Genomic DNA, 25,620 nt, shown 5'->3' on the forward strand with positions numbered 1-25,620 from the left:
TACACAATTTCTCTGGAACTACAATGGGGTCACAGTCATCCAGAGTCGCTAAAACCTCCCTGAGCAATAAGCGGAGGTGTTCAAGCTTAAATTTAAAGGCTGTCATTTCAGAATCGGACTGAAGTAACGTCTTCCCTGAATCTGAAATCTCACCCTCAGATAGCAACTCTCTTGCCGCGGCTTCAGAGCATTGTGAGGGTATATCGGACATAGCTACTAAAGTGTCAGAAAGCTCTGTATTTGTTCTAGCCCCAGAGCTGTCTCGCTTTCCTTGTAACCCTGGCAGTTTGGACAATACCTCTGTGAGGGTAGCATTCATAACTGCCGCCATGTCTTGTAAGGTAAACGCATTGGACGCGCTAGATGTACTTGGCGTCACTTGAGCGGGAGTTATAGGTTCTGACACGTGGGGAGAGCTAGATGGCATAACCTCCCTTTTGTCAGTCTGAGAAACCTCTGGTGATAAATCTTTAAATGCCATAATATGGTCTTTATAATTTATAGAAATTTCAGTACATTTGGTACACATTCTAAGAGGGGGTTCCACAATGGCTTCTAAACATATTGAACAAGGAGTTTCCTCTCTGTCAGACATGTTTAACAGACTAGTAATGAGACCAGCAAGCTTGGAAAACACTTTAATAAATGTGAAACAGTAATTAAAAAAAAAAATGGTACTGTGCCTTTAAGAGAAAAAAACTATCACATAAACTGCAAAACAGTGTTAAAAAGTAGTAAACTCTTCGAAATTTTTACAGTGTGTATAAGGGACTAAAGCAGCATTGCACCCACTTGCAAATGGATGATTAACCCTTTAGGCCCCAAACCGGATTTGAAAAACGTTAATAAACAGTTCAACACCTTGCCACAGCTCTGCTGTGGCTCCTACCTGCCCTCAAATACGATTTAGGGAAGAAATAAGCCCTCTATAGTGGTCCTCAGATGCCAGAGGACTCCTTTAGGGAAGCTGGATGTCTCAGTCTGAATAAGAACTGCGCATCTAGAGCGCGAAAATAGGCCCCTCCCACCATGCACTCAATGTTAGAGGGCCTTAAGAAAATACTCCTAGGAGTATCTGACTAGCCATGTGGAAACTAGGCCCCAAAAAAAACGATTTATCACCCTCAGAGAAAAAACGTTCTTTCTATATAACATGTAAACGTTTTGTCACTAAGAAATATGAGTTTTAACATGAATATTACCCTTATTTGTAAGCATGATCCCAGTCGTTGTTAAATCACTGCATCAGGCTTACCTCAATTATACAAGGCTCTGTCAGCATTTTCTAGATCTTATCATCTCTCTAGAAATAAATATACTGAACATACCTCAAAGCAGGTAATCTGCAAACCGTTCCCCCAACTGAAGTCTTTCCCATACTCTTCAGTTATGCATGAGAACAGCAATGGACCTTAGTTACAAACCGCTAAGATCATCAACCTCCCAGGCAGAAATTAGAAGAAGAATCTGCCTGGAGTAAAACAGTACGACGCCGGTACCGTTTAAAAATAAACTCTTGATTGAAGGTAAAAACTACACTAAGTCACCACATATCTCTTATACTTCCTATCTTGTCGAGAGTTGCAAGAGAATGACTGGGGGTGGCAGTTAGGGGAGGAGCTATATGGACAGCTCTGCTGTGGGTGTCCTCTTGCAACTTCCTGTTGGTAAGAAGAATATCCCACAAGTAATGGATGAACCCGTGGACTGGATACACCTTACAAGAGAAATATCGACGACTCTCGTCCAGGAAAAAATCCAGACCATAGAAGAACATCCAACACCAGAAGCCTAAGAAACCAGTGGAGGGATGAAACACTGTGAACCCCCTGCCGAAGGCAGGAACCAGGATAGAAGCTGCCACAGCAGGATCCAAACTCCAAGCCTTCAGCTACTAGGCAGGGTAGATATCCCCTAGGCCACATGGACTTGCAGCAACTGGAAGTACAAAGTCAAGACTTAATAGAGCAGCCAGATCCCCGACCCCCACTCTGAGGTAGTGGACCCAGGCCAAAAGGATTGGTAACGCCCGAATACAAAATTCTCCGAACCACACCTCAGAGAAAAAAGGAGGGGCCGAAAGGGAACAAGCCCATGGTAGAACAACTCTGACCATTATTTAATCTTGCCTGCTACCACAAGGCCAAGGCAGAATACTACATGCTCGGGTTCCAGAACCCCTGCACAGCTTCCTTCCAAAGAAGGACTACTCCCAACCAAGGGAGATAGGGCACTGAACTACAGTGTCCCAGTACCAGTCCCAAGACCTCTTGCACACAAGGAAGGGCAGAACCCCTCACAAAACGAGAAGAGAAGGACCTCTGGGGATTTATGGATACCGATTCCAAAAACCTCCTTGAAGGAGGGCAAACGTAAAGGAACCGCTTCCCCAAAAGAGCCTAGAGAGACATCGTGACAGGCCTAAGAAGAGGGCAACCAGCACTCGGAGGTGCGTCTGATTCCAGGACCCTCGGCTTGCAAACCCAGAGACGTAGATCTCTTAGAGAGTCAAAGGGGTAACACCCCCCTCTAAAATCACAGGGTTACAAGGGACATGCTCCAAACAAGCCCTTAGGAGGAGAAGACAATAAAATCTCCAAAGACCCTTATAGCAACAGTCTCCTGGAAAATCTGTACCACACTGGAAAAACGGTGGGAGTCTCACAACTCCTGGCAGACAGTTGACCAGGGGAAATGCCGGGGAAAAGCAAAAGGACTAACGCAAACCCCTGTGCTCCAAATAGGAGAGCCGCGTACAACATATTAAAAAAAGGAAGTAATAAGGACTTCCAGACACAGATGACCCAACCACCAAAGAAGGGAAAAAGTAGTCCCAGCAACCTACGAGAGGTACTTGTGACTAGGCCACAAAAAAACAGACATCCAGAAGATACCAAAAGAGAAAACGAAAATCTGGTGCCCCCGACGCAGAGAGATAATCCAAACCCAATGGGAATGGATAAACTTTGCTTCCAAGGCCAAAGAACCTCTCACAATGAGCTGCAGCAGGCTCCGAATCCGGAACCCCCTCAACAGTAGGAACGGGAGGCAGACTGATGCAGTCCCTCCGATATCTAGTAATGGAGGCAACGAGAAAAAAAAAAACAATTAAAGTGAACAATCCAGCACATGAACTGTAAAGTTGCTAGCGCCCAACCAGGACCCGCATGGTACAAGAACACTCCGAAACTGTCCAAGAAAAATTTAAGCCCCCGAAGGGATCGATAAACTATAAACTATGTCATTATATAGTACTACGCAACTTCCGAGGAAGTGCCCACGCTACGACAAAATCGCAAGTATCAGTTCCAGAGAAGAAATGTTCCCAAAACGGAAAATTATAACAGACATAAGCTACGTAAAACAAATTAAACACATCCTATCCGGATCTAATAAATGAAGGCAGCACCCGTGGGTGAATGGCTAAGGAGAATGGGCACGCTAACAGGACCAGCCAATCAGGGGCCCCATTCTGCTAAGCTCAGAACTGGAACAGATACTTAAAGAAAAGAAAAACGGAGATGTTAAGGAGACTGGCTTCATCCCCATACGTCTAACCCAGTTTGCCATCCGGCACAGAAGAGTGAGGACTGGGATCCTCCAGCACCGCCAAAACATGCCTTAGTAGTATATGAAGACGTGCCAGTCTATAGTGGAAGGCAAAATGTTCCCCTGCCGGATCGATGGACGACTCCGGCCCAAGGGAGGAGCCCCTGAAGCCTCAGGAGGCCATCTCTTCCCCAGAAAGTCAAACAGACTGGTTAACAGAACACGGACAGTATCTTAAAAAAAACTAATCTTGGGAGATGCGGAACAGTATTGTAACCTCTGGAGGAAATAACCCGCCTTCCAGAGGAGTAACGGCCATATGGACACCTGCTTGCGTAGTAAAGGAAGGTTCTGGGGCGCGCGCCTCACTGGACATGGAATCCTCAGGGGTGGATGGCTCAAAACACTCTACGCTCCCTGAATCTGGGGAAGAGAGTATTCTAGCACGGCAATCTGAACATAACTGATGGGCATGGATATCCCGGGCCATTTAATACTCCTCACAAGACGTATAATCCGAGTCGGATATGTCCATCTCTAAAAAAAAAAAAAAATCAGAATCCTCCATAACATGGATTGCAAATGTGGGCAGAAACTGAACAGCACCTTACACCCCCAATGGCTGGGGCACTCACCACCTCCTGTGACCAAGTGACGACGGAGAGAGTCTGTTCGCTATTTGTCTGGTTCAGAGTACGGAAATGGAATAACGTTCAATAACCCCCCCCCCCCATGAGATATTAACCCTTGATTCCATAAGATAAAGGAGTCCCACTGGCTTCTTTCATTAACATTAAATTCACATATCAAAATAAAATGAAACGATCTTACCTGAATCTACGCCGTGGAACAGGAACACGGCCCTTCAAGTGTGACTGATAGTAGCCTCGCTTCTGACATGGACTTGAGTGAATAAAGGCAGGCAGCCAAACTTGTCAACGCTGATTGCCAAGGATTCGGGATGGTTTTGCAGAGACAACACTCCCTGCATCTCCGGACTTTCATCCATGCTCTCACTGAGAGGCTGACAGGATTACTTAAAACTCCAGTCCCATTTCGAAGAGTACTACTCTCCATAAAAGACTAACTTCAATTTTCTGACACTTCTCTGCCAACCTCCTGTGACGAAAGGCAAAGAATGACTGGGGGATGAGGGAAGTGGGGGAGGTAGTTATGCCTTTGGCTGGGGTGTCTTTGCCTCCTCCTGGTGGCCAGGTTCTGAATTCCCAAAAGTAATGAATGCAGCTGTGGACTCTTCCCATTTAAGAAGAAAAAGATCATGGAAGAAAGCTGGACATCTGTACTAGGTCCGCAAACCAAGTTCAGTGTGGCCAAGCTAGAGGAATCTGAATTACTGACGAGTGCTTAATTCAAACTATCACTTGGAAGCAGAACAGTTGGTGAAAAGATGTATGCAAGATGAAAACACTAAGGAGCTATTAGAGTGTCTACAAACTCCGCCTAAGGATCCCTGGATCTTAAAGTATCTGGGAAGCTGGTTGTTTAAATGAGAACCATCAGATCCATCTCTGGAAGATCCCACCTCTTTACAATCTAATTGAAGACATCCAAATGAGAACATTCCCATGGATGAAGGGATTGATTCCCAGTTGTTCACACCTATGATATAAATCACAGAAAGGATACAGAAATTATTTTTTGCCCAAGTTAGAATTCGAGAGACTTTCTTCATCAATAGGGAATAGAGTGTTCCCCCTTGATTGATATGTTACAGCTGTGACATTTTATGATTGAAAATGCAGAGAAGTCTCCTTATTTCAAGAGAGGCCAGCTCTGAAGAGCCCTAAAAATAACAGAGATCCAGTAAATTTATAGCAAACCTTACCTTCTGAGGAGACCACACTCCCTGTCCTATAAGAGGTTCCCTAGAGTACAGTTATCTCCCATTGCAGCTAGACATACCCATATATAGTCTAGTGCAGTGTTTCTCAACCACGGCCCTCAAATATCCCCCCAACAGGCCCAGTTTTCATTATAGATGAACCAGTGCACAGGTGACCAGTAATCAGCTGACCAGTAACACCATGGTTACTAACCCATCTGATTATTACATTGGTTCAGCTTTAATGAAAACCTTGCCTGTTGTGGGTACTTGAGGACTGCGGTTGAGAAACATTGGCCTAGTGTATATGGCTATTATGTACTGTGCATAAACTGTATCTGCTAATAGTAATTGTGTTACTGCCCAACTACTCCAGTCTCCCTTATGTATCTCAGTAGCAGATCTTTGAGGGGAAAAATGGACTTCAAATCTGTTTGAGGACCCCTCTCTATGAAGAATATGGATCAACTCTATTCTTCACTGTCCTCATGTGGAGGCACAGATAAGACTGGCATACCAGAGAGGTGGGAGGGATTAAGTGCTCTTGCAGTTTTGGGAATATTTCCTTCCGCCTAGTGGCAAGGAGATGAATACCAGGAGTAATGGCTCGCGGACTCACCTTATGAAAGAAAAAAACAGACTAAGAAAAATCGGTAAAAGAAAATTATATTAATATATTTCTTATTTTGTTAAAATTAATCAAATGTTACATATATAAAAATTGGGAAAACAACATAAAATTATACGGTTGCAAAAAAGAAAGAAAAAAAAAAGGAGTAGTATGTGAAATAATGATATTAAATAAAATGAATGGGAAGAACTTAATTTGCATTAAAATCCAGCTAAGTTTTTGCTTGGATGAAATTTTAACATTTCTGAAACAATTGAGAGAATTTGAAAACATTGCACATCAGGGTTGAGAGACAGTAGATTGCCACTTAAATCACTTAACCCTCTTAGAATAATATTTAATAAGCGACAAATTCTTAAAAAAACATTTTTGTGTTTAATGTATTTTAACCCTTTAAGGACACAGCTTTCAGTTTGCTCAATTGTTTTATGACGGAAAAATTCCGTCATATGTCCTTAAGAGGTTAATTCAAGTTTTACGTAAAGGGACACTCTACACCAGAATATTTATTGTTTTTAAAGATTGATAATCCCTTTATTACCCATTCCCTAGTTTTGCATAACCAACAGTTATATTAATACACTTTTTACCTCTGATTTTCTTGTATCTAAGCCTCTGCAAACTGCCCCTTATTTCAGTTCTTTTGACAGACTTGCATTTTAGCCAATCAATGCTGGCTCCTAGGAACTCCACGTGCGTGAGCACAGTGTTATCTATATGAAACACATGAATTAACACCCTCTAGTGGTAAAAAAATGTCAAAATGCCCTGTGCTAAGAGGCGGCCTTCAAGGGCTTAGAAATTAGCATATTAACTTCCTAGATTTAGATTTCAACTAAGACTACCAAGAGAACAAAGCAAAAACATAATTTATGCTTTCCTGATAAATTTATTTCTCTTGTAGTGTAGTCAGTCCACGGGTCATCCATTACTTATGGAATATATCTCTTCCTAACAGGAAGCTGCAAGAGGATCACCCAGCAGAGCTTGCTACATAGCTCCTCCCCTCACATGTCATATTCAGTCATTCGACCAAAGCAGACGAGAAAGAGAAACCATAGGGTGCAGTGGTGACTGGAGTTTAATTAAAATTTAGGTCTGCCTTAAAGACAGGGAGGGCCGTGGACTGACTACACTACAAGAGAAATAAATTTATCAGGTAAGCATAAATTATGTTTTCTCTTGTTAAGTGTAGTCAGTCCACGGGTCATCCATTACTTATGGAATACCAATACCAAAGCTAAAGTACACGGATGAAGGGAGTGACAAGGCAGGAACATTAAACAGAAGGAACCACTGCCTGAAGTACCTTTCTCCCAAAAATAGCCTCCGAAGAAGCAAAAGTGTCAAATTTGTAAAATTTTGAAAAGGTGTGAAGCGAAGACCCAGTCGCAGCCTTGCAAATCTGTTCAACAGAGGCCTCATTTTTAAAGGCCCAGGTGGAAGCCACAGCTCTAGTAGAATGAGCTGTAATCCTTTCAGGAGGCTGCTGTCCAGCAGTCTCATAGGCTAAACGTATTATGCTACGAAGCCAAAAAGAGAGAGAGGTAGCCGAAGCCTTTTGACCTCTTCTCTGTCCAGAGTAAACGACAAACAGGGAAGAAGTTTGACGAAAATCTTTAGTTGCCTGCAAATAGAACTTCAGGGCACGGACTACGTCCAAATTATGCAAAAGTCGTTCCTTCTTTGAAGAAGGGTTAGGACACAGTGATGGAACAACAATCTCTTGATTGATATTCCTGTTAGTAACTACCTTAGGTAAGAACCCAGGTTTAGTACGCAGAACTACATTGTCTGAATGAAAAATCAGATAAGGAGAATCACAATGTAAGGCAGATAACTCAGAGATTCTTCGAGCCGAGGAAATAGCCATCAAAAACAAAACCTTCCAGGATAACCGCTTGATATCAATGGAATGAAGGGGTTCAAATGGAACGCCTTGAAGAACATTAAGAACTAAGTTTAAGCTCCACGGCGGAGCAACAGTCTTAAACACAGGCTTAATCCTAGTTAAAGCCTGACAAAAAACCTGAACGTCTGGAACTTCAGCCAGACGTTTGTGTAGAAGAATAGACAGAGCAGAAATCTGTCCCTTTAACGAACTAGCAGATAAGCCCTTTTCTAAACCCTCTTGTAGAAAGGACAATATCCTAGGAATCCTAACCTTACTCCATGAGTAACTCTTGGATTCGCACCAATATAAATATTTACGCCATATCTTATGGTAAATTTTTCTGGCAACAGGCTTCCTAGCCTGTATTAAGGTATCAATAACCGACTCCGAGAAGCCACGCTTTGATAGAATCAAGCGTTCAATCTCCATGCAGTCAGCCTCAGAGAAATTAGATTTGGATGTTTGAAAGGACCCCGAATTAGAAGGTCCTGTCTCAGAGGTAGAGACCACGGTGGGCAGGACGACATGTCCACTAGGTCTGCATACCAGGTCCTGCGTGGCCACGCAGGCTTTATCAGAATCACCGAAGCTCTCTCCTGTTTGATCTTGGCAATCAAACGAGGAAGCATCGGGAATGGTGGAAACACATAAGCCATGTTGAAGACCCAAGGGGCTGTCAGAGCATCTATCAGCACCGCTCCCGGGTCCCTGGACCCGTAACAAGGAAGCTTGGCGTTCTGGCGAGACGCCATGAGATCCAGATCTGGTTTGCCCCAACGAAGAATCAGTTGAGCAAAAACCTCCGGATGAAGTTCCCACTCCCCCGGATGAAAAGTCTGGCGACTTAGAAAATCCGCCTCCCAGTTCTCTACGCCTGGGATGTAAATCGCTGACAGGTGGCAAGAGTGAGACTCTGCCCATGGAATTATCTTTGAGACTTCCAACATCGCTAGGGAACTTCTGGTTCCCCCTTGATGGTTGATGTAAGCCACAGTCGTGATGTTGTCCGACTGAAATCTGATGAACCTCAGAGTTGCTAACTGAGGCCAAGCTAGGAGAGCATTGAATATTGCTCTTAATTCCAGAATATTTATTGGGAGGAGTTTCTCCTCCTGAATCCATAATCCCTGAGCTTTCAGGGAGTTCCAGACTGCGCCCCAGCCTAGAAGGCTGGCGTTTGTTGTTACAATCGTCCAATCTGGCCTGCGAAAGGTCATCCCCTTGGACAGATGTGGCCGAGAGAGCCACCATAGAAGAGAATCTCTGGACTCTTGATCCAGACTTAGTAGGGGGGACAAATCTGAGTAATCCCCGTTCCACTGACTTAGCATGCACAATTGCAGCGGTCTGAGATGCAGGCGCGCAAATGGTACTATGTCCATTGCCGCTACCATTAAGCCGATTACTTCCATGCACTGAGCTACTGACGGGTGTGGAATGGAATGAAGGACACGGCAAGCATTTAGAAGTTTTGATAACCTGGCCTCTGTCAGGTAAATTTTCATCTCTACAGAATCTATAAGAGTCCCTAGAAAGGGAACTCTTGTAAATGGTAATAGAGAACTCTTTTCCACGTTCACCTTCCACCCATGCGACCTCAGAAATGCCAGAACTATCTCTGTATGAGACTTGGCAGTTTGAAAACTTGACGCTTGTATCAGAATGTCATCTAGGTACGGAGTCACCGCTATGCCTCTTAGGTCTTAGTACCGCCAGAAGTGAGCCCAGAACTTTTGTAAAGATTCTTGGAGCCGTAGCTAATCCGAAGGGAAGAGCTACAAACTGGTAATGCCTGTCTAGGAAAGCAAATCTTAGGTACCGATAATGATCCTTGTGAATCGGTATGTGAAGGTAGGCATCCTTTAAATCCACTGTGGTCATGTACTGACCCTCTTGGATCATGGGAAGGATGGTTCGAATAGTTTCCATTTTGAATGATGGAACTCTTAGAAATTTGTTTAGGATTTTTAAGTCCAAGATTGGTCTGAAGGTTCCCTCTTTCTTGGGAACCCCAAATAGATTTGAATAGAATCCCTGCCCGTGTTCCGTCCGCGGAACTGGGTGGATCACCCCCATTAGTAAAAGGTCTTGCACACAGCGTAGAAACGCCTCTTTCTTTATTTGGTTTGCTGATAACCTTGAAAGATGAAATCTCCCTCGTGGAGGAGAAGTTTTGAAGTCCAGGAGATATCCCTGAGATATGATCTCCAACGCCCAGGGATCCTGGACATCTCTTGCCCAAGCCTGGGCGAAGAGAGAAAGTCTGCCCCCCACTAGATCCGTTTCCGGATAGGGGGCCCTCTCTTCATGCTGTCTTGGGGGCAGCAGCAGGTTTCTTGGCCTGCTTGCCCTTGTTCCAGGACTGGTTAACTTTCCAGCCCTGCCTGTAACGAGCAACAGCTCCTTCCTGTTTTGGAGCGGAGGAAGTTGATGCTGCTCCAGCCTTGAAGTTACGAAAGGCACGAAAATTAGACTGTTTGGCCTTTGATTTGGCCCTGTCCTGAGGTAGAGCATGGCCCTTACCTCCCGTAATGTCAGCTATAATTTCTTTCAAGCCGGGCCCGAATAAGGTCTGCCCTTTGAAAGGAATATTAAGCAATTTAGATTTCGAAGTCACGTCAGCTGACCAGGATTTAAGCCATAGCGCTCTGCGCGCTTGGATGGCGAATCCGGAGTTCTTAGCCGTAAGTTTGGTTAAATGTACGACGGCATCAGAAACAAATGCGTTAGCTAGCTTAAGTGCTTTAAGCTTGTTCATAATTTCATCCAATGGAGCTGTGCGAATGGCCTCTTCCAGAGACTCAAACCAGAATGCCGCCGCAGCAGTGACAGGCGCAATGCATGCAAGGGGCTGTAAGATAAAACCTTGTTGAACAAACATTTTCTTAAGGTAACCCTCTAATTTCTTATCCATTGGATCTGAAAAAGGCACAACTATCCTCCACCGGGATAGTGGTACGCTTAGCTAAAGTAGAAACTGCTCCCTCCACCTTAGGGACCGTCTGCCATAAGTCTCGTGTGGTGGCGTCTATAGGAAACATTTTCCTAAATATGGGAGGAGGGGAAAAGGGCACACCAGGTCTATCCCACTCCTTGCTAATAATCTCTGTAAGCCTTTTAGGTATAGGAAACACGTCAGTACACACCGGTACCGCATAGTATCTATCCAACCTACATAATTTTTCTGGAATTGCAACCGTGTTACAATCATTCAGAGCCGCTAATACCTCCCCTAGCAATATGCGGAGGTTCTCAAGCTTAAATTTAAAATTAGAAATCTCTGAATCCAGTCTCCCTGGATCAGATCCGTCACCCACAGAATGAAGCTCTCCGTCTTCACGTTCTGCAAACTGTGACGCAGTATCTGACATGGCTCTCACCTCATCCGCGTGCTCTGCCCTTAACCCAGAGCTTGCCTCTTAATTCTGGCAATTTAGATAATACTTCTGTCATAACAGTAGCCATGTCTTGCAAAGTGATTTGTAAGGGCCTCTCTGATGTACTTCGCGCCACAAAATCACGCACCTCCTGAGCGGGAGGCGAAGGTACTGACACGTGAGGAGAGTTAGTCGGCATAACTTCCCCCTTGTCTGGTGATAATTTCTGTACATGTAAAGATTGACTTTTATTTAAAGTAGCATCAATGCAATTAGTACATAAATTTCTATTGGGCTCCACATTGGCCTTTAAACATAGTGAACAAAGAGATTCATCTGTGTCAGACATGTTTAAACAGACTAGCAATGAGACTAGCAAGCTTGGAAATACTTTTCTAAATAAATTTACAAGCAATATAAAAAACATAATTTATGCTTACCTGATAAATTCCTTTCTTCTGTTGTGTGATCAGTCCACGGGTCATCATTACTTCTGGGATATAACTCCTCCCCAACAGGAAATGCAAGAGGATTCACCCAGCAGAGCTGCACATAGCTCCTCCCCTCCACGTCACCCCCAGTCATTCGACCAAGAATCAACGAGAAAGGAGAAACCAAGGGTGAAGTGGTGACTGGAGTATAATTTAAAAGATATTTACCTGCCTTAAAACAGGGCGGGCCGTGGACTGATCACACAACAGAAGAAAGGAATTTATCAGGTAAGCATAAATTATGTTTTCTTCTGTTATGTGTGATCAGTCCACGGGTCATCATTACTTCTGGGATACCAATACCAAAGCAAAAGTACACGGATGACGGGAGGGATAGGCAGGCTCATTATACAGAAGGAACCACTGCCTGAAGAACCTTTCTCCCAAAAATAGCCTCCGAAGAAGCAAAAGTGTCAAATTTGTAAAATTTGGAAAAAGTATGAAGCGAAGACCAAGTTGCAGCCTTGCAAATCTGTTCAACAGAGGCCTCATTCTTAAAGGCCCAAGTGGAAGCTACAGCTCTAGTGGAATGAGCTGTAATTCTTTCAGGAGGCTGCTGTCCAGCAGTCTCATAGGCTAAACGTATTATGCTACGAAGCCAAAAGGAGAGAGAGGTAGCAGAAGCTTTTTGACCTCTCCTCTGTCCAGAATAAACGACAAACAGGGAAGAAGTTTGGCGAAAATCTTTAGTTGCCTGCAAGTAGAACTTGAGGGCACGAACTACATCCAGATTGTGTAGAAGACGTTCCTTCTTTGAAGAAGGATTTGGACACAAGGATGGAACAACAATCTCTTGATTGATATTCCTGTTAGTGACTACCTTAGGTAAGAACCCAGGTTTAGTACGCAGAACTACCTTGTCTGAGTGAAAGATCAGATAAGGAGAATCACAATGTAAGGCTGATAACTCAGAGACTCTTCGAGCCGAGGAAATAGCCATTAAAAACAGAACTTTCCAAGATAACAATTTTATATCAATGGAATGAAGGGGTTCAAACGGAACACCCTGTAAAACGTTAAGAACTAAGTTTAAACTCCATGGCGGAGCAACAGCTTTAAACACAGGCTTGATCCTAGTTAAAGCCTGACAAAAGGCCTGGACGTCTGGATTTTCTGACAGACGCCTGTGTAACAAGATGGACAGAGCTGAGATCTGTCCCTTTAATGAGCTAGCCGATAAACCCTTTTCTAAACCTTCTTGTAGAAAGGACATTATCCTAGGAATCCTAACCTTACTCCAGGAGTAACCTTTGGATTCGCACCAGTATAGGTATTTACGCCATATCTTATGGTAAATCCTTCTGGTAACAGGCTTCCTAGCCTGTATCAGGGTATCAATAACCGACTCAGAAAAACCACGTTTTGATAAAATCAAGCGTTCAATTTCCAAGCAGTCAGCTTCAGAGAAGTTAGATTTTGATGTTTGAATGGACCCTGTATCAGAAGGTCCTGTCTTAGAGGTAGAGACCAAGGTGGACAGGATGACATGTCCACTAGATCTGCATACCAAGTCCTGCGTGGCCATGCAGGCGCTATTAGAATCACTGATGCTCTCTCCTGTTTGATTTTGGCAATCAATCGAGGAAGCAGCGGGAAGGGTGGAAACACATAAGCCATCCCGAAGTTCCAAGGTGCTGTCAAAGCATCTATCAGAACCGCTCCCGGATCCCTGGATCTGGACCCGTAGTGAGGAAGTTTGGCGTTCTGGCGAGACGCCATGAGATCTATCTCTGGTTTGCCCCAACGTCGAAGTATTTGGGCAAAGACCTCCGGATGAAGTTCCCACTCCCCCGGATGAAAAGTCTGGCGACTCAAGAAATCCGCCTCCCAGTTCTCCACTCCCGGGATGTGGATTGCTGACAGGTGGCAAGAGTGAGACTCTGCCCAGCGAATTATCTTTGATACTTCCATCATTGCTAGGGAGCTTCTTGTCCCTCCTTGATGGTTGATGTAAGCTACCGTCGTGATGTTGTCCGACTGAAACCTGATGAACCCCCGAGTTTTTAACTGGGGCCAAGCCAGAAGGGCATGGAGAACTGCTCTCAATTCCAGAATGTTTATTGGCAGGAGACTTTCCTCCTGATTCCATTGTCCCTGAGCCTTCAGAGAATTCCAGACAGCGCCCCAACCTAGTAGGCTGGCGTCTGTTGTTACAATTGTCCAGTCCGGCCTGCTGAATGGCATCCCCCTGGACAGATGTGGCCGAGAAAGCCACCATAGAAGAGAGTTTCTGGTCTCTTGATCCAGATTCAGAGTAGGGGACAAGTCTGAGTAATCCCCATTCCACTGACTCAGCATGCACAATTGCAGCGGTCTGAGATGTAGACGTGCAAAGGGAACTATGTCCATTGCTGCTACCATTAAGCCGATCACCTCCATGCATTGAGCTACTGACGGGAGTTGAATGGAATGAAGGACACGGCATGCATTTAGAAGCTTTGTTAATCTGTCTTCTGTCAGATAAATCTTCATTTCTACAGAATCTATAAGAGTCCCCAAGAATGGAACTCTTGTGAGAGGAAAAAGAGAACTCTTCTTTTCGTTCACTTTCCATCCATGCGACCTTAGAAATGCCAGAACTAACTCTGTATGAGACTTGGCAGTTTGAAAGCTTGAAGCTTGTATCAGAATGTCGTCTAGGTACGGAGCTACCGAAATTCCTCGCGGTCTTAGTACCGCCAGAAGGGCACCCAGAACCTTTGTGAAGATTCTTGGAGCCGTAGCCAATCCGAATGGAAGAGCTACAAACTGGTAATGCCTGTCTAAGAAGGCAAACCTTAGATACCGGTAATGATCTTTGTGAATCGGTATGTGAAGGTAAGCATCCTTTAAATCCACTGTGGTCATGTACTGACCCTTTTGGATCATGGGTAAGATTGTCCGAATAGTTTCCATTTTGAACGATGGAACTCTTAGGAATTTGTTTAGGATCTTTAAATCCAAGATTGGCCTGAAAGTTCCCTCTTTTTTGGGAACCACAAACAGGTTTGAGTAAAACCCTTGTCCTTGTTCCGACCGCGGAACCGGATGGATCACTCCCATTAATAACAGATCTTGTACACAGCGTAGAAACGCTTCTTTCTTTATCTGGTTTGTTGACAACCTTGACAGATGAAATCTCCCTCTTGGGGGAGAGAATTTGAAGTCTAGAAGGTATCCCTGAGATATGATCTCTAGCGCCCAGGGATCCTGAACATCTCTTGCCCAAGCCTGGGCGAAGAGAGAGAGTCTGCCCCCCACTAGACCCGGTCCCGGATCGGGGGCCCTCGGTTCATGCTGTCTTTGGGGCAGCAGCAGGTTTCCTGGCCTGCTTGCCCTTGTTCCAGGACTGGTTAGGTTTCCAGCCTTGTCTGTAACGAGCAACAACTCCTTCCTGTTTTGGTGCAGTGGAAGTTGATGCTGCTCCTGTTTTGAAATTCCGAAAGGGACGAAAATTAGACTGTCTAGCCTTAGCTTTGGCTTTGTCTTGAGGCAGGGCGTGGCCCTTACCTCCTGTAATGTCAGCGATAATTTCTTTCAAACCGGGCCCAAATAAAGTTTGCCCCTTGAAAGGAATATTAAGTAATTTGGACTTAGAAGTTACATCAGCTGACCAGGATTTTAGCCACAGCGCTCTACGTGCCTGAATGGCGAATCCTGAGTTCTTAGCCGTAAGTTTGGTTAAATGTACTACGGCCTCCGAAATGAATGAATTAGCTAGTTTAAGGACTCTAAGCCTGTCCGTAATGTCGTCCAGCGTAGATGAACTAAGGTTCTCTTCCAGAGACTCAATCCAAAATGCTGCCGCAGCTGTAATCGGCGCGATGCATGCAAGGGGTTGCAATATAAAACCTTGTTGAACAAACATTTTCTTAAGGTAACCCTCTAATTTTTTATCCATTGGATCTGAAAAAGCACAGCTATCCTCCACCGGGATAGTGGTACGCTTAGCTAAAGTAGAAACTGCTCCCTCCACCTTAGGGACCGTTTGCCATAAGTCCCGTGTGGTGGCGTCTATTGGAAACATCTTTCTAAATATTGGAGGGGGTGAGAACGGCACACCGGGTCTATCCCACTCCTTAGTAACAATTTCAGTTAGTCTCTTAGGTATAGGAAAAACGTCAGTACTCGCCGGTACCGCAAAGTATTTATCCAACCTACACAATTTCTCTGGTATTGCAACAGTGTTACAATCATTAAGAGCCGCTAAAACCTCCCCTAGTAATACACGGAGGTTTTCCAATTTAAATTTAAAATTTGAAATATCTGAATCCAATCTGTTTGGATCAGAACCGTCACCCACAGAATGAAGCTCTCCGTCCTCATGCTCTGCAAGCTGTGACGCAGTATCAGACATGGCCCTAGTATTATCAGCGCACTCTGTTCTCACCCCAGAGTGATCACGCTTGCCTCTTAGTTCTGGTAATTTAGCCAAAACTTCAGTCATAACAGTAGCCATATCTTGTAATGTTATCTGTAATGGCCGCCCAGATGTACTAGGCGCCATAATATCACGCACCTCCTGGGCGGGAGATGCAGGTACTGCCACGTGAGGCGAGTTAGTCGGCATAACTCTCCCCTCGTTGTTTGGTGAAATTTGTTCAAATTGTACAGATTGGCTTTTATTTAAAGTAGCATCAATACAGTTAGTACATAAATTTCTATTGGGCTCCACCTTGGCATTGGAACAAATGACACAGGTATCTTCCTCTGAGTCAGACATGTTTAACACACTAGCAATAAACTTGCAACTTGGTTACAATCTTATTTAACAAAAACGTACTGTGCCTTCAAGAAGCACTAAACGATTAAATGACAGTTGAAATAATGAACTGAAAAACAGTTATAGTCTCAATCCTTAAAAACAACACAACTTTTAGCAAAGGTTTGTTCCCATTAGTAAATTAACAATAATTAAATTTGAAAATAAAAATTACAGAGTAACGTTTTTTAATCACAGTCAATATATAAGTCTCACAGCTCTGCTGAGAGAATCTACCTCCCTCCAAAGAAGTTTGAAGACCCCTGAGTTCTGTTAGAGATGAACCGGATCATGCAGGAAATACAAGAGTAACTGACTGGAAATTTTTGATGCGTAGCAAAAGAGCGCCAAAAACGGCCCCTCCCCCTCACACACAGCAGTGAGAGAGAAACGAAACTGTCACAATTAAAACAAGTAACTGCCAAGTGGAAAAATAATGCCCAAATATTTATTCACTCAGTACCTCAGAAATGCAAACGATTCTACATTCCAGCAAAAACGTTTAACATGATAAATACCTATTAAAAGGTTTAGTGTACTTTTAACAGAGTAATTCCGGTGAAATACCATCCCCAGAATACTGAAGTGTAGAGTATACATACATGTCATTATAACGGTATGGCAGGATTTTCTCATCAATTCCATTCAGAAAATAAAAACTGCTACATACCTCAATGCAGATTCATCTGCCCGCTGTCCCCTGATCTGAAGCTTTTACCTCCCTCAGATGGCCGAGAAACAGCAATATGATCTTAACTACTCCGGTTAAAATCATAGTAAAAACTCTGGTAGATTCTTCTTCAAACTCTGCCAGAGAGGCAACAACACGCTCCGGTGCTATTGTAAAATAACAAACTTTTGATTGAAGTTATAAAAACTAAGTATAATCACCATAGTCCTCTCACACATCCTATCTAGTCGTTGGGTGCAAGAGAATGACTGGGGGTGACGTGGAGGGGAGGAGCTATGTGCAGCTCTGCTGGGTGAATCCTCTTGCATTTCCTGTTGGGGAGGAGTTATATCCCAGAAGTAATGATGACCCGTGGACTGATCACACATAACAGAAGAAAACGCTACTGTGCCTTTAAGAAGCACAAAAAGCTGTCACAGTTGAAATAACAATGAACCAAAATAGTTATAGCAACCAATTTTTCACAGTAAATGTATTAAGTTAGCAAAGGATTGCACCCACCAGCAAATGGATGATTAACCCCTTAATACCCAAAAACGGATTAACAATTTAATAATTAACGTTTTTCTCACAGTCAAAACACACTGTCACAGGTCTGCTGTGACTGATTACCTCCCTCAAAATGAATTTTGAAGACCCCTGAGCTCTCTAGAGACGATCTGGATCATGGAGGATGAAGTAGACAGATTGTGACTGAATTTTTACTGCGCAAAAAAAGCGCTAAAATAGGCCCCTCCCACTCATATTACAACAGTGGGGAAGCTCAGAAAACTGTTTCTATGCAGAAAACAAAGATGGCCATGTGGTAAAAATCATGCCCCAATAAGTTTTATCACCAAGTACCTCACAAAAAACGATTAACATGCCAGTAAACGTTTTAAACATACATTTGAAAAGTTATGAATTGTTATTAATAAGCCTGCTACCAGTCGCTTTTACTGCAGTTAAGGCTCATACATTATTTCAATATTAACAGTATTTTCAGAGTCAATTCCATTCCTTAGAAAAATACATTCAGTGTACACACACTCATCAGCCTAATGCCAGTCGCTATCACTGCATTTAAGGCTGAACTTACTTTACATTGGTATCAGCAGTATTTTCTCAGTCAATTCCATTCCTCAGAAAAATAATTACTGCACATACCTCATTTGCAGGGGGGCCCTGCATGCTATTCCCCTTCTCTGAAGTTACCTCACTCCTCAGATGAGAACAGCCAGTGGATCTTAGTTACGTCTGCTAAGATCATAGAAAACGCAGGCAGATTCTTCTTCTAATGCTGCCTGAGAACAAACAGCACACTCCGGTGCCATTTAAAATAACACACTTTTGATTGTAGAAGTAAACTAAGTTAAAAAAACACCACAGACCTCTCACAGCGACCTATCTAGTTAGGCTGCAAGAGAATGACTGAATATGACATGTGAGGGGAGGAGCTATGTAGCAAGCTCTGCTGGGTGATCCTCTTGCAGCTTCCTGTTAGGAAGAGATATATTCCATAAGTAATGGATGACCCATGGACTGACTACACTTAACAAGAGAAATTGGTGATAGCAGTAAAATGGAAAATTGTTTAAAATGACATGCCCTATCTCAATCATGAAAGTTTGCTTTGGACTAGACAGTCCCTTTAATGATTATATTTCCATATAATAGTGTTTATTTACTGGATAGCTACGTGAAATGGAACATAACATAACAGACTTTCATTTCTCTCGTTGGCACCATGAACGTGTTTTGTGCATAAGATTTTAAAGGGACATTAATGAAACCTAGGTTACACTGCAGGTATCTGAATGAGAGTTGGAATGTTGTGAAAGACCGATTTCAACATGGCAGTACCAATGATTAGAGAGAGCCGAGGACTAACCCCAATACTTTGCTTATAAAATGTAATTAGTGTCTAATGTCCCTAAAATAATATCACCAATATGAAATAGGATGGACAAGAGTAACGTCGTAATATGAAAATAGGGTCACAGAAAGATTACATTTTCTTGTAGTAAAAACATTTTAGTATAATGAACTAAAAAAACCTTACCAGGAACATGTTCCCAATCTATTCCCACAGGCATTTCTTCAGTAATTCCAATCCTCACATAAACATTGTATTTGTTATCAAGTGTCCATAGCATGTGATCATTTGGACTGGAATAGACAGCAACTAAGTTGAATCCTACAGGCTAAAAAAAACCAAACCCAAATAAGTGATAATATTTGAAACACCTGAAACCATATATTTCCTAGCCAAAATATGCATTTATACGAGACTTATAATAGGATCTTTTTTTTTTATCTACAATAAAATATGCACAACATAAAGTGCTTGTTCATATAGTCTTAATTTTTCTAATAGACAGGTCTCAAATCTTTAATTCCTACTTCCCAAGACCCCATTTCTAATTACAGTGCAATCTAAATTCCTGATAAGTTAAGGTGTGAGAAGAAAGCTAGAAAAACATAAATTATGCTTACCTGATAATTTAATTTCCTTCTGTATGAGAAGAGTCCACAGCATCATTCCTTACTGTTGGGGAAATACTGAACCTGGCCAACAGGAGGAGGCAAAGACACCCCAGCTAAAGGCTTAAATACTTCCCCCTACTTCCCTCATATCCCAATCATTCTGCCAAGGGAACAAGGAACAGTAGGAGAAATATCAGGGTATAAATGGTGCCGGAAGAGAAAAACTAATTTTGTTCCGTCCATCAGAGTATACAGACGGGGGCCATGGACTCTCCTCATACAGAAGGAAATGAAATTATCAGGTAAGCATAATTTATGAGGAGAGTCCACTGCATCATTCCTTACTGTTGGGAAAACTATACCCAAAGCTCTAGAGGACACGGAATGATAACGAGAGGGGTAAAAGAAAGGGGGACCCTAATCTGAGGGCACTACAGCCTGTAAAACCTTTCTCCCAAAAGCTGCTTCGGCCAAAGCAAAAACGCCAAACTTGTAGAATTTTGAAAAAGTATGTAAGGAGGACCAGGTAGCCGCCTTACAAATCTAATCCATAGAGGCCTCGTTCTTAAAGGCCCAAGAGGAAGCCACCGCTCTAGTGGAATGAACTAGAATCCTCTGAGGAGGTCTAAGACCCGCTGACTTGTAAGTTAAGCATATAACACTCCTCAACTAAAAAGATAAGGAAGTCGAAGACGCCTTCAGACCCTTAGCTTCCCAGAGTAGATAACAAACAAGGAAGAAGTTTGCCTAAAATCCTTAGCAGCTTGAAGATAAAACTTCAAGGCTCGAACCACATTTAGATTATGAAGTAAATGTTCCTTCGAAGAAGAAGGATTAGGACATAAGGAAGGAACCACAATCTCCTGATTGATGTTACGATCAGACACCACCTTAGGTAGAAAACCCAACCGGGTACGTAGGACAGCCTTATCAGTGTGGAACACCAGATAAGGAGGCTCACATTGCAAGGCAGCCATTTCAGAAACTCTGCATGCAGACGCAATACCCAATAGAAAGAGAACCTTCCAGGACAACAATTTAATGTCAATCGAATGCATAGGCTCACCGGAGCCTGTTGCAACAAGATTCAAAATCATAGAAAAATATATAAAAAGAAGGCGCCCATAGTGTAATAGGTTCAAAAAGATGGCAAAGTATGATACAAAGTGATAGAATTGCACTCACATTTAGGAAAGCACTATCAAGTGCTGTACAGACAGGCCAGGAATTTTTGAGTATGCTGGCTAACTCTTTCTCTCAATGGCAGCAGCTTGTATGGAGTTATTTCTTCCTTGGAATGAATCAGAAAAACTACCATAGCGTAATATGTTAAAGCATATAAAAATGTAAGGTAGGAATATTCAACTCACATTTGGTGATGCACTACCAAGTGCTATAAACGCAGGCCAGATATTCAGGAGTAGTCTGGCTGACTCATTCACTGTGTCAGGAACATCAGTAGGGAGTGTCTCAATCTTAGAAGCAATAGGATCCACACGATAGCCAAAAGATTTTCCAAATTGGTATTAATGTCAATCAGTTGGATTCCCGTAAAAATGTGTGTAAAGCTCAGTTTTGATATAAAATGATAAAATACTTTAATATCAAATACTAAGATACAGTGACGCGTTTCTCAGTGATACACCGTTTCATCAGGCCTGTATATGGGCGTATATATTTTTCTATAGGTTTACCGTCAGAGTGAGCGCCCATCTCACTTTATGAAGAGCTGCCTGCAAACTATTTTTGTACACATTTTGAGACCACTAAACAACTAAAGAAAGAACAAAGAGACATTAGTTTTTATCACTGTCTTATCCCTCATTAGGGAAATTACTATTTTTGGGACATTTAACTTGCTCTACCACACCTATTGTTGCAATATTATTTGTTACATAGTATATTATTCATTTATTTTGGCGCACCTATTCACTCTTCCTTGTCTTGGTTGAGCTAGTTTTTTATACAAGATTCAAACTCAAAGGTGGAGCGTTAGATCTAAACACAGGTCTGATCCTAATCAAAGCCTTAACGAAAGATTGCACGTCAGGGAGTTCAGTGAGCCTCCTGTGCAGCAAAACAGAAAGGGACGAAATCTGTCCCCTCAGGGAACTGGCAGAAAGGCCCTTCTCCAGACCCTCCTGGAGAAAGGAAAGTATCCTGACAGCCTTAACCCTATGCCAGGCTAAACCACACTCTTCACACCAGAATAAGTAAGCTCTCCACACCTTGTGATAGATGCGACGAGTAACAGGCTTACAGGCCTGAATGAGTGTCAATAACCCTCTTAGAGAAACCTCTCTTGGCTAAGACTAAGCGTTCAATCTCCACGCAGTCAGCCTCTGAGAATCTAGATTGTGATGAATAAAAGGACCCTGTTCCAGCAGATCCCTGCAACAAGGTAACTTCCACGGAGGAGGTGAGGACAACCCCACCAGGTACGCAAACCACATCCTTCGCGGCCATGATGGAGCAATCTGTAACGGCGGGAAAATGTAAACCTCCAAGGCACTGCTAATGCATCTATTAGCTCCGCTTGAGGATCCCTGGACTGCGACTCATATCTGGGTAGCTTGGAATTGAGCCAGGACACCATGAGATCCATCTCCGGCGTCCCCTATTTGTTGCAAATCTCCGCAAACACCTCGGAATGGAGAGACCATTCCCCCGGATGAAAGGACTGCTGAGGAAATCCGCTTCCTAGTTGCCCACACCAGGAATGTGGATCACTGATAGTGAGCAGTTGTGGGCCTCCTCCCATTCCAGAATCCGAGATACTTCCCTCATTGCTAGGGAGCTCCTCGTTCCCCCCTGATGGTTGATGTAAGCCACCAAGGTAATGTTGTCTGATTGGAATCTGATAAACTGGGACGAACCTAGAAGAGGCTAAGCCTTCAGAGCATTGAAGATTGATCGAAGTTCCAGAATGTTGATCGGGAGGAGGGATTGAGTCCAAAGGCCCTGTGCCTTCCTGGCATCCCAAACAGCTCCCCATTCCGATAGACTTGCGTCCGTAGTCACAATCTCCCAGAATCTCCCTTGGGACAGGTCTCTCGACCGGTTTTCCAGAGAAATCTGTTGAGACAGATCCGAATGATAGCCGTTCCACTGTCTAAGCATGCACAGCTGAAGTTGTCTGAGATGGAATCTGGCAAAAGGAATGATGTCCATGCTGGACACCATGAGTGCAATTACCTCCATACACCGAGCCACAGATGGCCTTAAGGAGGTCTAGAGGGCAAGACAAGCGGAAGTTAGCTTGTAATGGTCTCTGGTCTGTAAGGAATATCCTCATGGATATAGAGTCTATTATAGTACCCAGGAATTCCACCCTGGTACTGGTAAAAAGAAAACTCTTCTCTAAGTTTATCTTCCATCCATGAGATCAAAGAAGAAACAGAACAGATTTTGAATGGTCTTCTGCCAGACGACAAGATCGTGCTTGAACCAGAATATCGCCCAAGTATGGAGCTACTGATATACCTCTGGTTCTGGCAACTGCTAGCAGAGCCCCTAGAACCTTCGTAAAAACTCTTGGAGCAGTAGCTAGACCAAATGGAAGTGCAATGAACTGGAAGTGCTGGTCCAGGAACGCAAACCTTAGGAACTTGAAGTGTTCCTTGTGGATTGGAACGTGTAGGTAAGCATCCTTCAGATCTATAGTGGTCATGAACTATCCTTCCTGAACTAAGGGAAGGATGGACCTTATTGTCTCCATCTTGAATGAGGGGACAGATAGGAATTAGTTTAAACACTTTAGGTCCAGAATCGGGCGGAAAGTTCCCTCCTTCTTTGGGACCTCAAAAAGGTTTGAATAGTATCCCAGACCTCTTTCTGCAAGAGGTACTGGGACAATGACTCCTAGGGAGGAAAGATCCCTCACGAACCCCAGAAAGGCTTCTCTCTTTTCTGGCCTTGAAGACAGGTTTGATAGGAGGAATCTGCCCCTGGGTGGATAAGACTTGAAATATGTATCCCTGAGCGATGACCTCCAGGACCCACGGGTCTTGTACGTCCCCAAACCAAGCGTCTAAAAAGAGTGACAGTCTGCCCCCTACATGATCCAGAGCCACCCCTTCATGCCGACTTTGTCTCGTCAGGCTTCTTGCTCTGTTTGGATTAATTGCAGGACTGAACCAGCTTCCAAGTCCCCTTAGATTGCTCGGGATTTGCGGAGGGCTGCTGACGTTGGGATTTATCAGAACGAAAAGAACGAAAATTAGGACTTTGTCCCTTAGGCTTGTTCTTCTTATCCTGTGGTAAAAAGGCACATTTGCCTCCAGTAACCGTGGAGATAATGGCGTCCAGGCCTGGACCAAATAAAAACTTTCCCTTAAAGGTGAGGGAAAGAAGTCTGGATTTTGATGTCATGTCCGCAGACCAGGATTTAAGCCAGACTGCCCTACGGGCTTGAACAGAAATACCTGAAGCCTTAGCATTCAGGCGAATAATTTGCATCACAAATAAAAGAATTAGCCACCCTTAAGGCCTTAATTCTTTCCTGGATCAAGTCGAAGGGAACACTCCACCACGATAAACTCAAATAAGGAGTCGCAGCAGTAGGTAGCCGCTCCAGCAACAGCCGCTGTGTCATGTATATTAAGCTGGGTTAGTGTCTCTTTAAGGGAAGTCTATAAATTCCCATCATGCCTCTGGCTCCTTGCCAATAGTTCTAGTTTGTGTAGCTTAGTTTTTACAGACTCAAGCCTCAACTAAATAACGCTTGGCTCCACAGCTTATAAGCTGTATATACTTGACCAACTAAAACCTGCTCATTCTGGAGTTTAATACATTTGCTGTTGTGTACCTTGCCGCAACTATCTATTCCTCATACTCTCGGCATTATTGGATTGCCACTTTCAACTTTTTCTGTAACACTGTCTGCTGTGTGCAGGACAAGGCAAAGATACTGTTTACCCGGATTCAGCTGCTGGACTTTTATATCTGATTTAAAGTTACCTTTCTACAGAGGCATCTGCTTATGCACTCCGGTGGTCAACGGATCAGAATAGAGAGCATTGACCGCTCTCCCCTCTCCCTGCCTGTCCGCAATCCTACGCTTCCGATTGGTTCTCAGTCACCCCCCCCCCGGAGTGACGTCACAATCTCTCCGCTCCTCTCTCACAGTCTGAAACTCTGCAGCTACAAGGTGCGGCTCTCAAAAGCTCAAGGCAGTTAAAAAAGAAAACCACGCAAACGGTTCCTTAACCACTTAAAGGGCTACTACTCGCATCAGAAATATACCACTGCACCTAAACCAATTTATGCTCTTATAACACAGAGACTAGTGTTTAATCAGTTCAGTGACAACAGGTGTGATCTTATCTCCTGTAACCAACAAATCAGCACACTATACTGTGTATCTCAGCTTCACTTTCCATTACAAATCTGCGGTTGAGATCCAATTTAACCTCTTACAGTTTTATTATTACTAGTATCCTCCAGCTGCCTTACACGCTGCCGGTTGATACAAATATCCTATATGTTGAAACATCTTTCTTAACAGAGTTTCTATCTTCTTATCCATGGGCTCTTTAAACAACAAACTATTCTCAAGCGGGATAGTAGTGTGTTTAGCAAGCATGGAGATAGCGCCATTCACCTTGGGGATGGAACCCCACAACTCCAATTGAGAGTCTGGGACCGGGAACAATTTCTTAAAGGAAGAAGGGGAAAATGAAGAATCAATCCTTTCCCATTCATTCTTAATGTTCGCCATCTTTACGGGAACCGGGAAAGTTTGTGTTACAACTCTGTCCTCGTAGACCTTATCTAATTTAGAAATCAAAGGTTCCTTAGGCAATTTGGGCTCTGGAACCACTAACATAGCTAAAACTTCCTTCAACAGAAAGCGTAAATGCTCAATCCTAAGTCAGGTTCCTCCGCAGCTGGAGGTTTAGAGGCAGCAGATTCCGACCCAGAAAGAGCTCCCTCTGA

At 43.5% G+C, this 25,620-nt stretch overlaps 1 protein-coding gene across 1 annotated transcript in view; it reads right to left on the minus strand.

The window, feature by feature from the left end:
- The window catches only part of TECPR2 (tectonin beta-propeller repeat containing 2), a 608,030-nt gene that overhangs the window by 63,994 nt on the left and 518,416 nt on the right, over window positions 1–25,620 (minus strand). The window contains exon 18 of the mRNA XM_053707105.1: window positions 19,259–19,400. Coding sequence (XP_053563080.1) covers window positions 19,259–19,400 — 142 coding nt within the window. The remainder of the gene's footprint in view (window positions 1–19,258; window positions 19,401–25,620) is intronic.

The sequence above is a fragment of the Bombina bombina genome, chromosome 1, assembly GCF_027579735.1.
Source record: "Bombina bombina isolate aBomBom1 chromosome 1, aBomBom1.pri, whole genome shotgun sequence".
Lineage (NCBI taxonomy): Eukaryota > Metazoa > Chordata > Amphibia > Anura > Bombinatoridae > Bombina > Bombina bombina.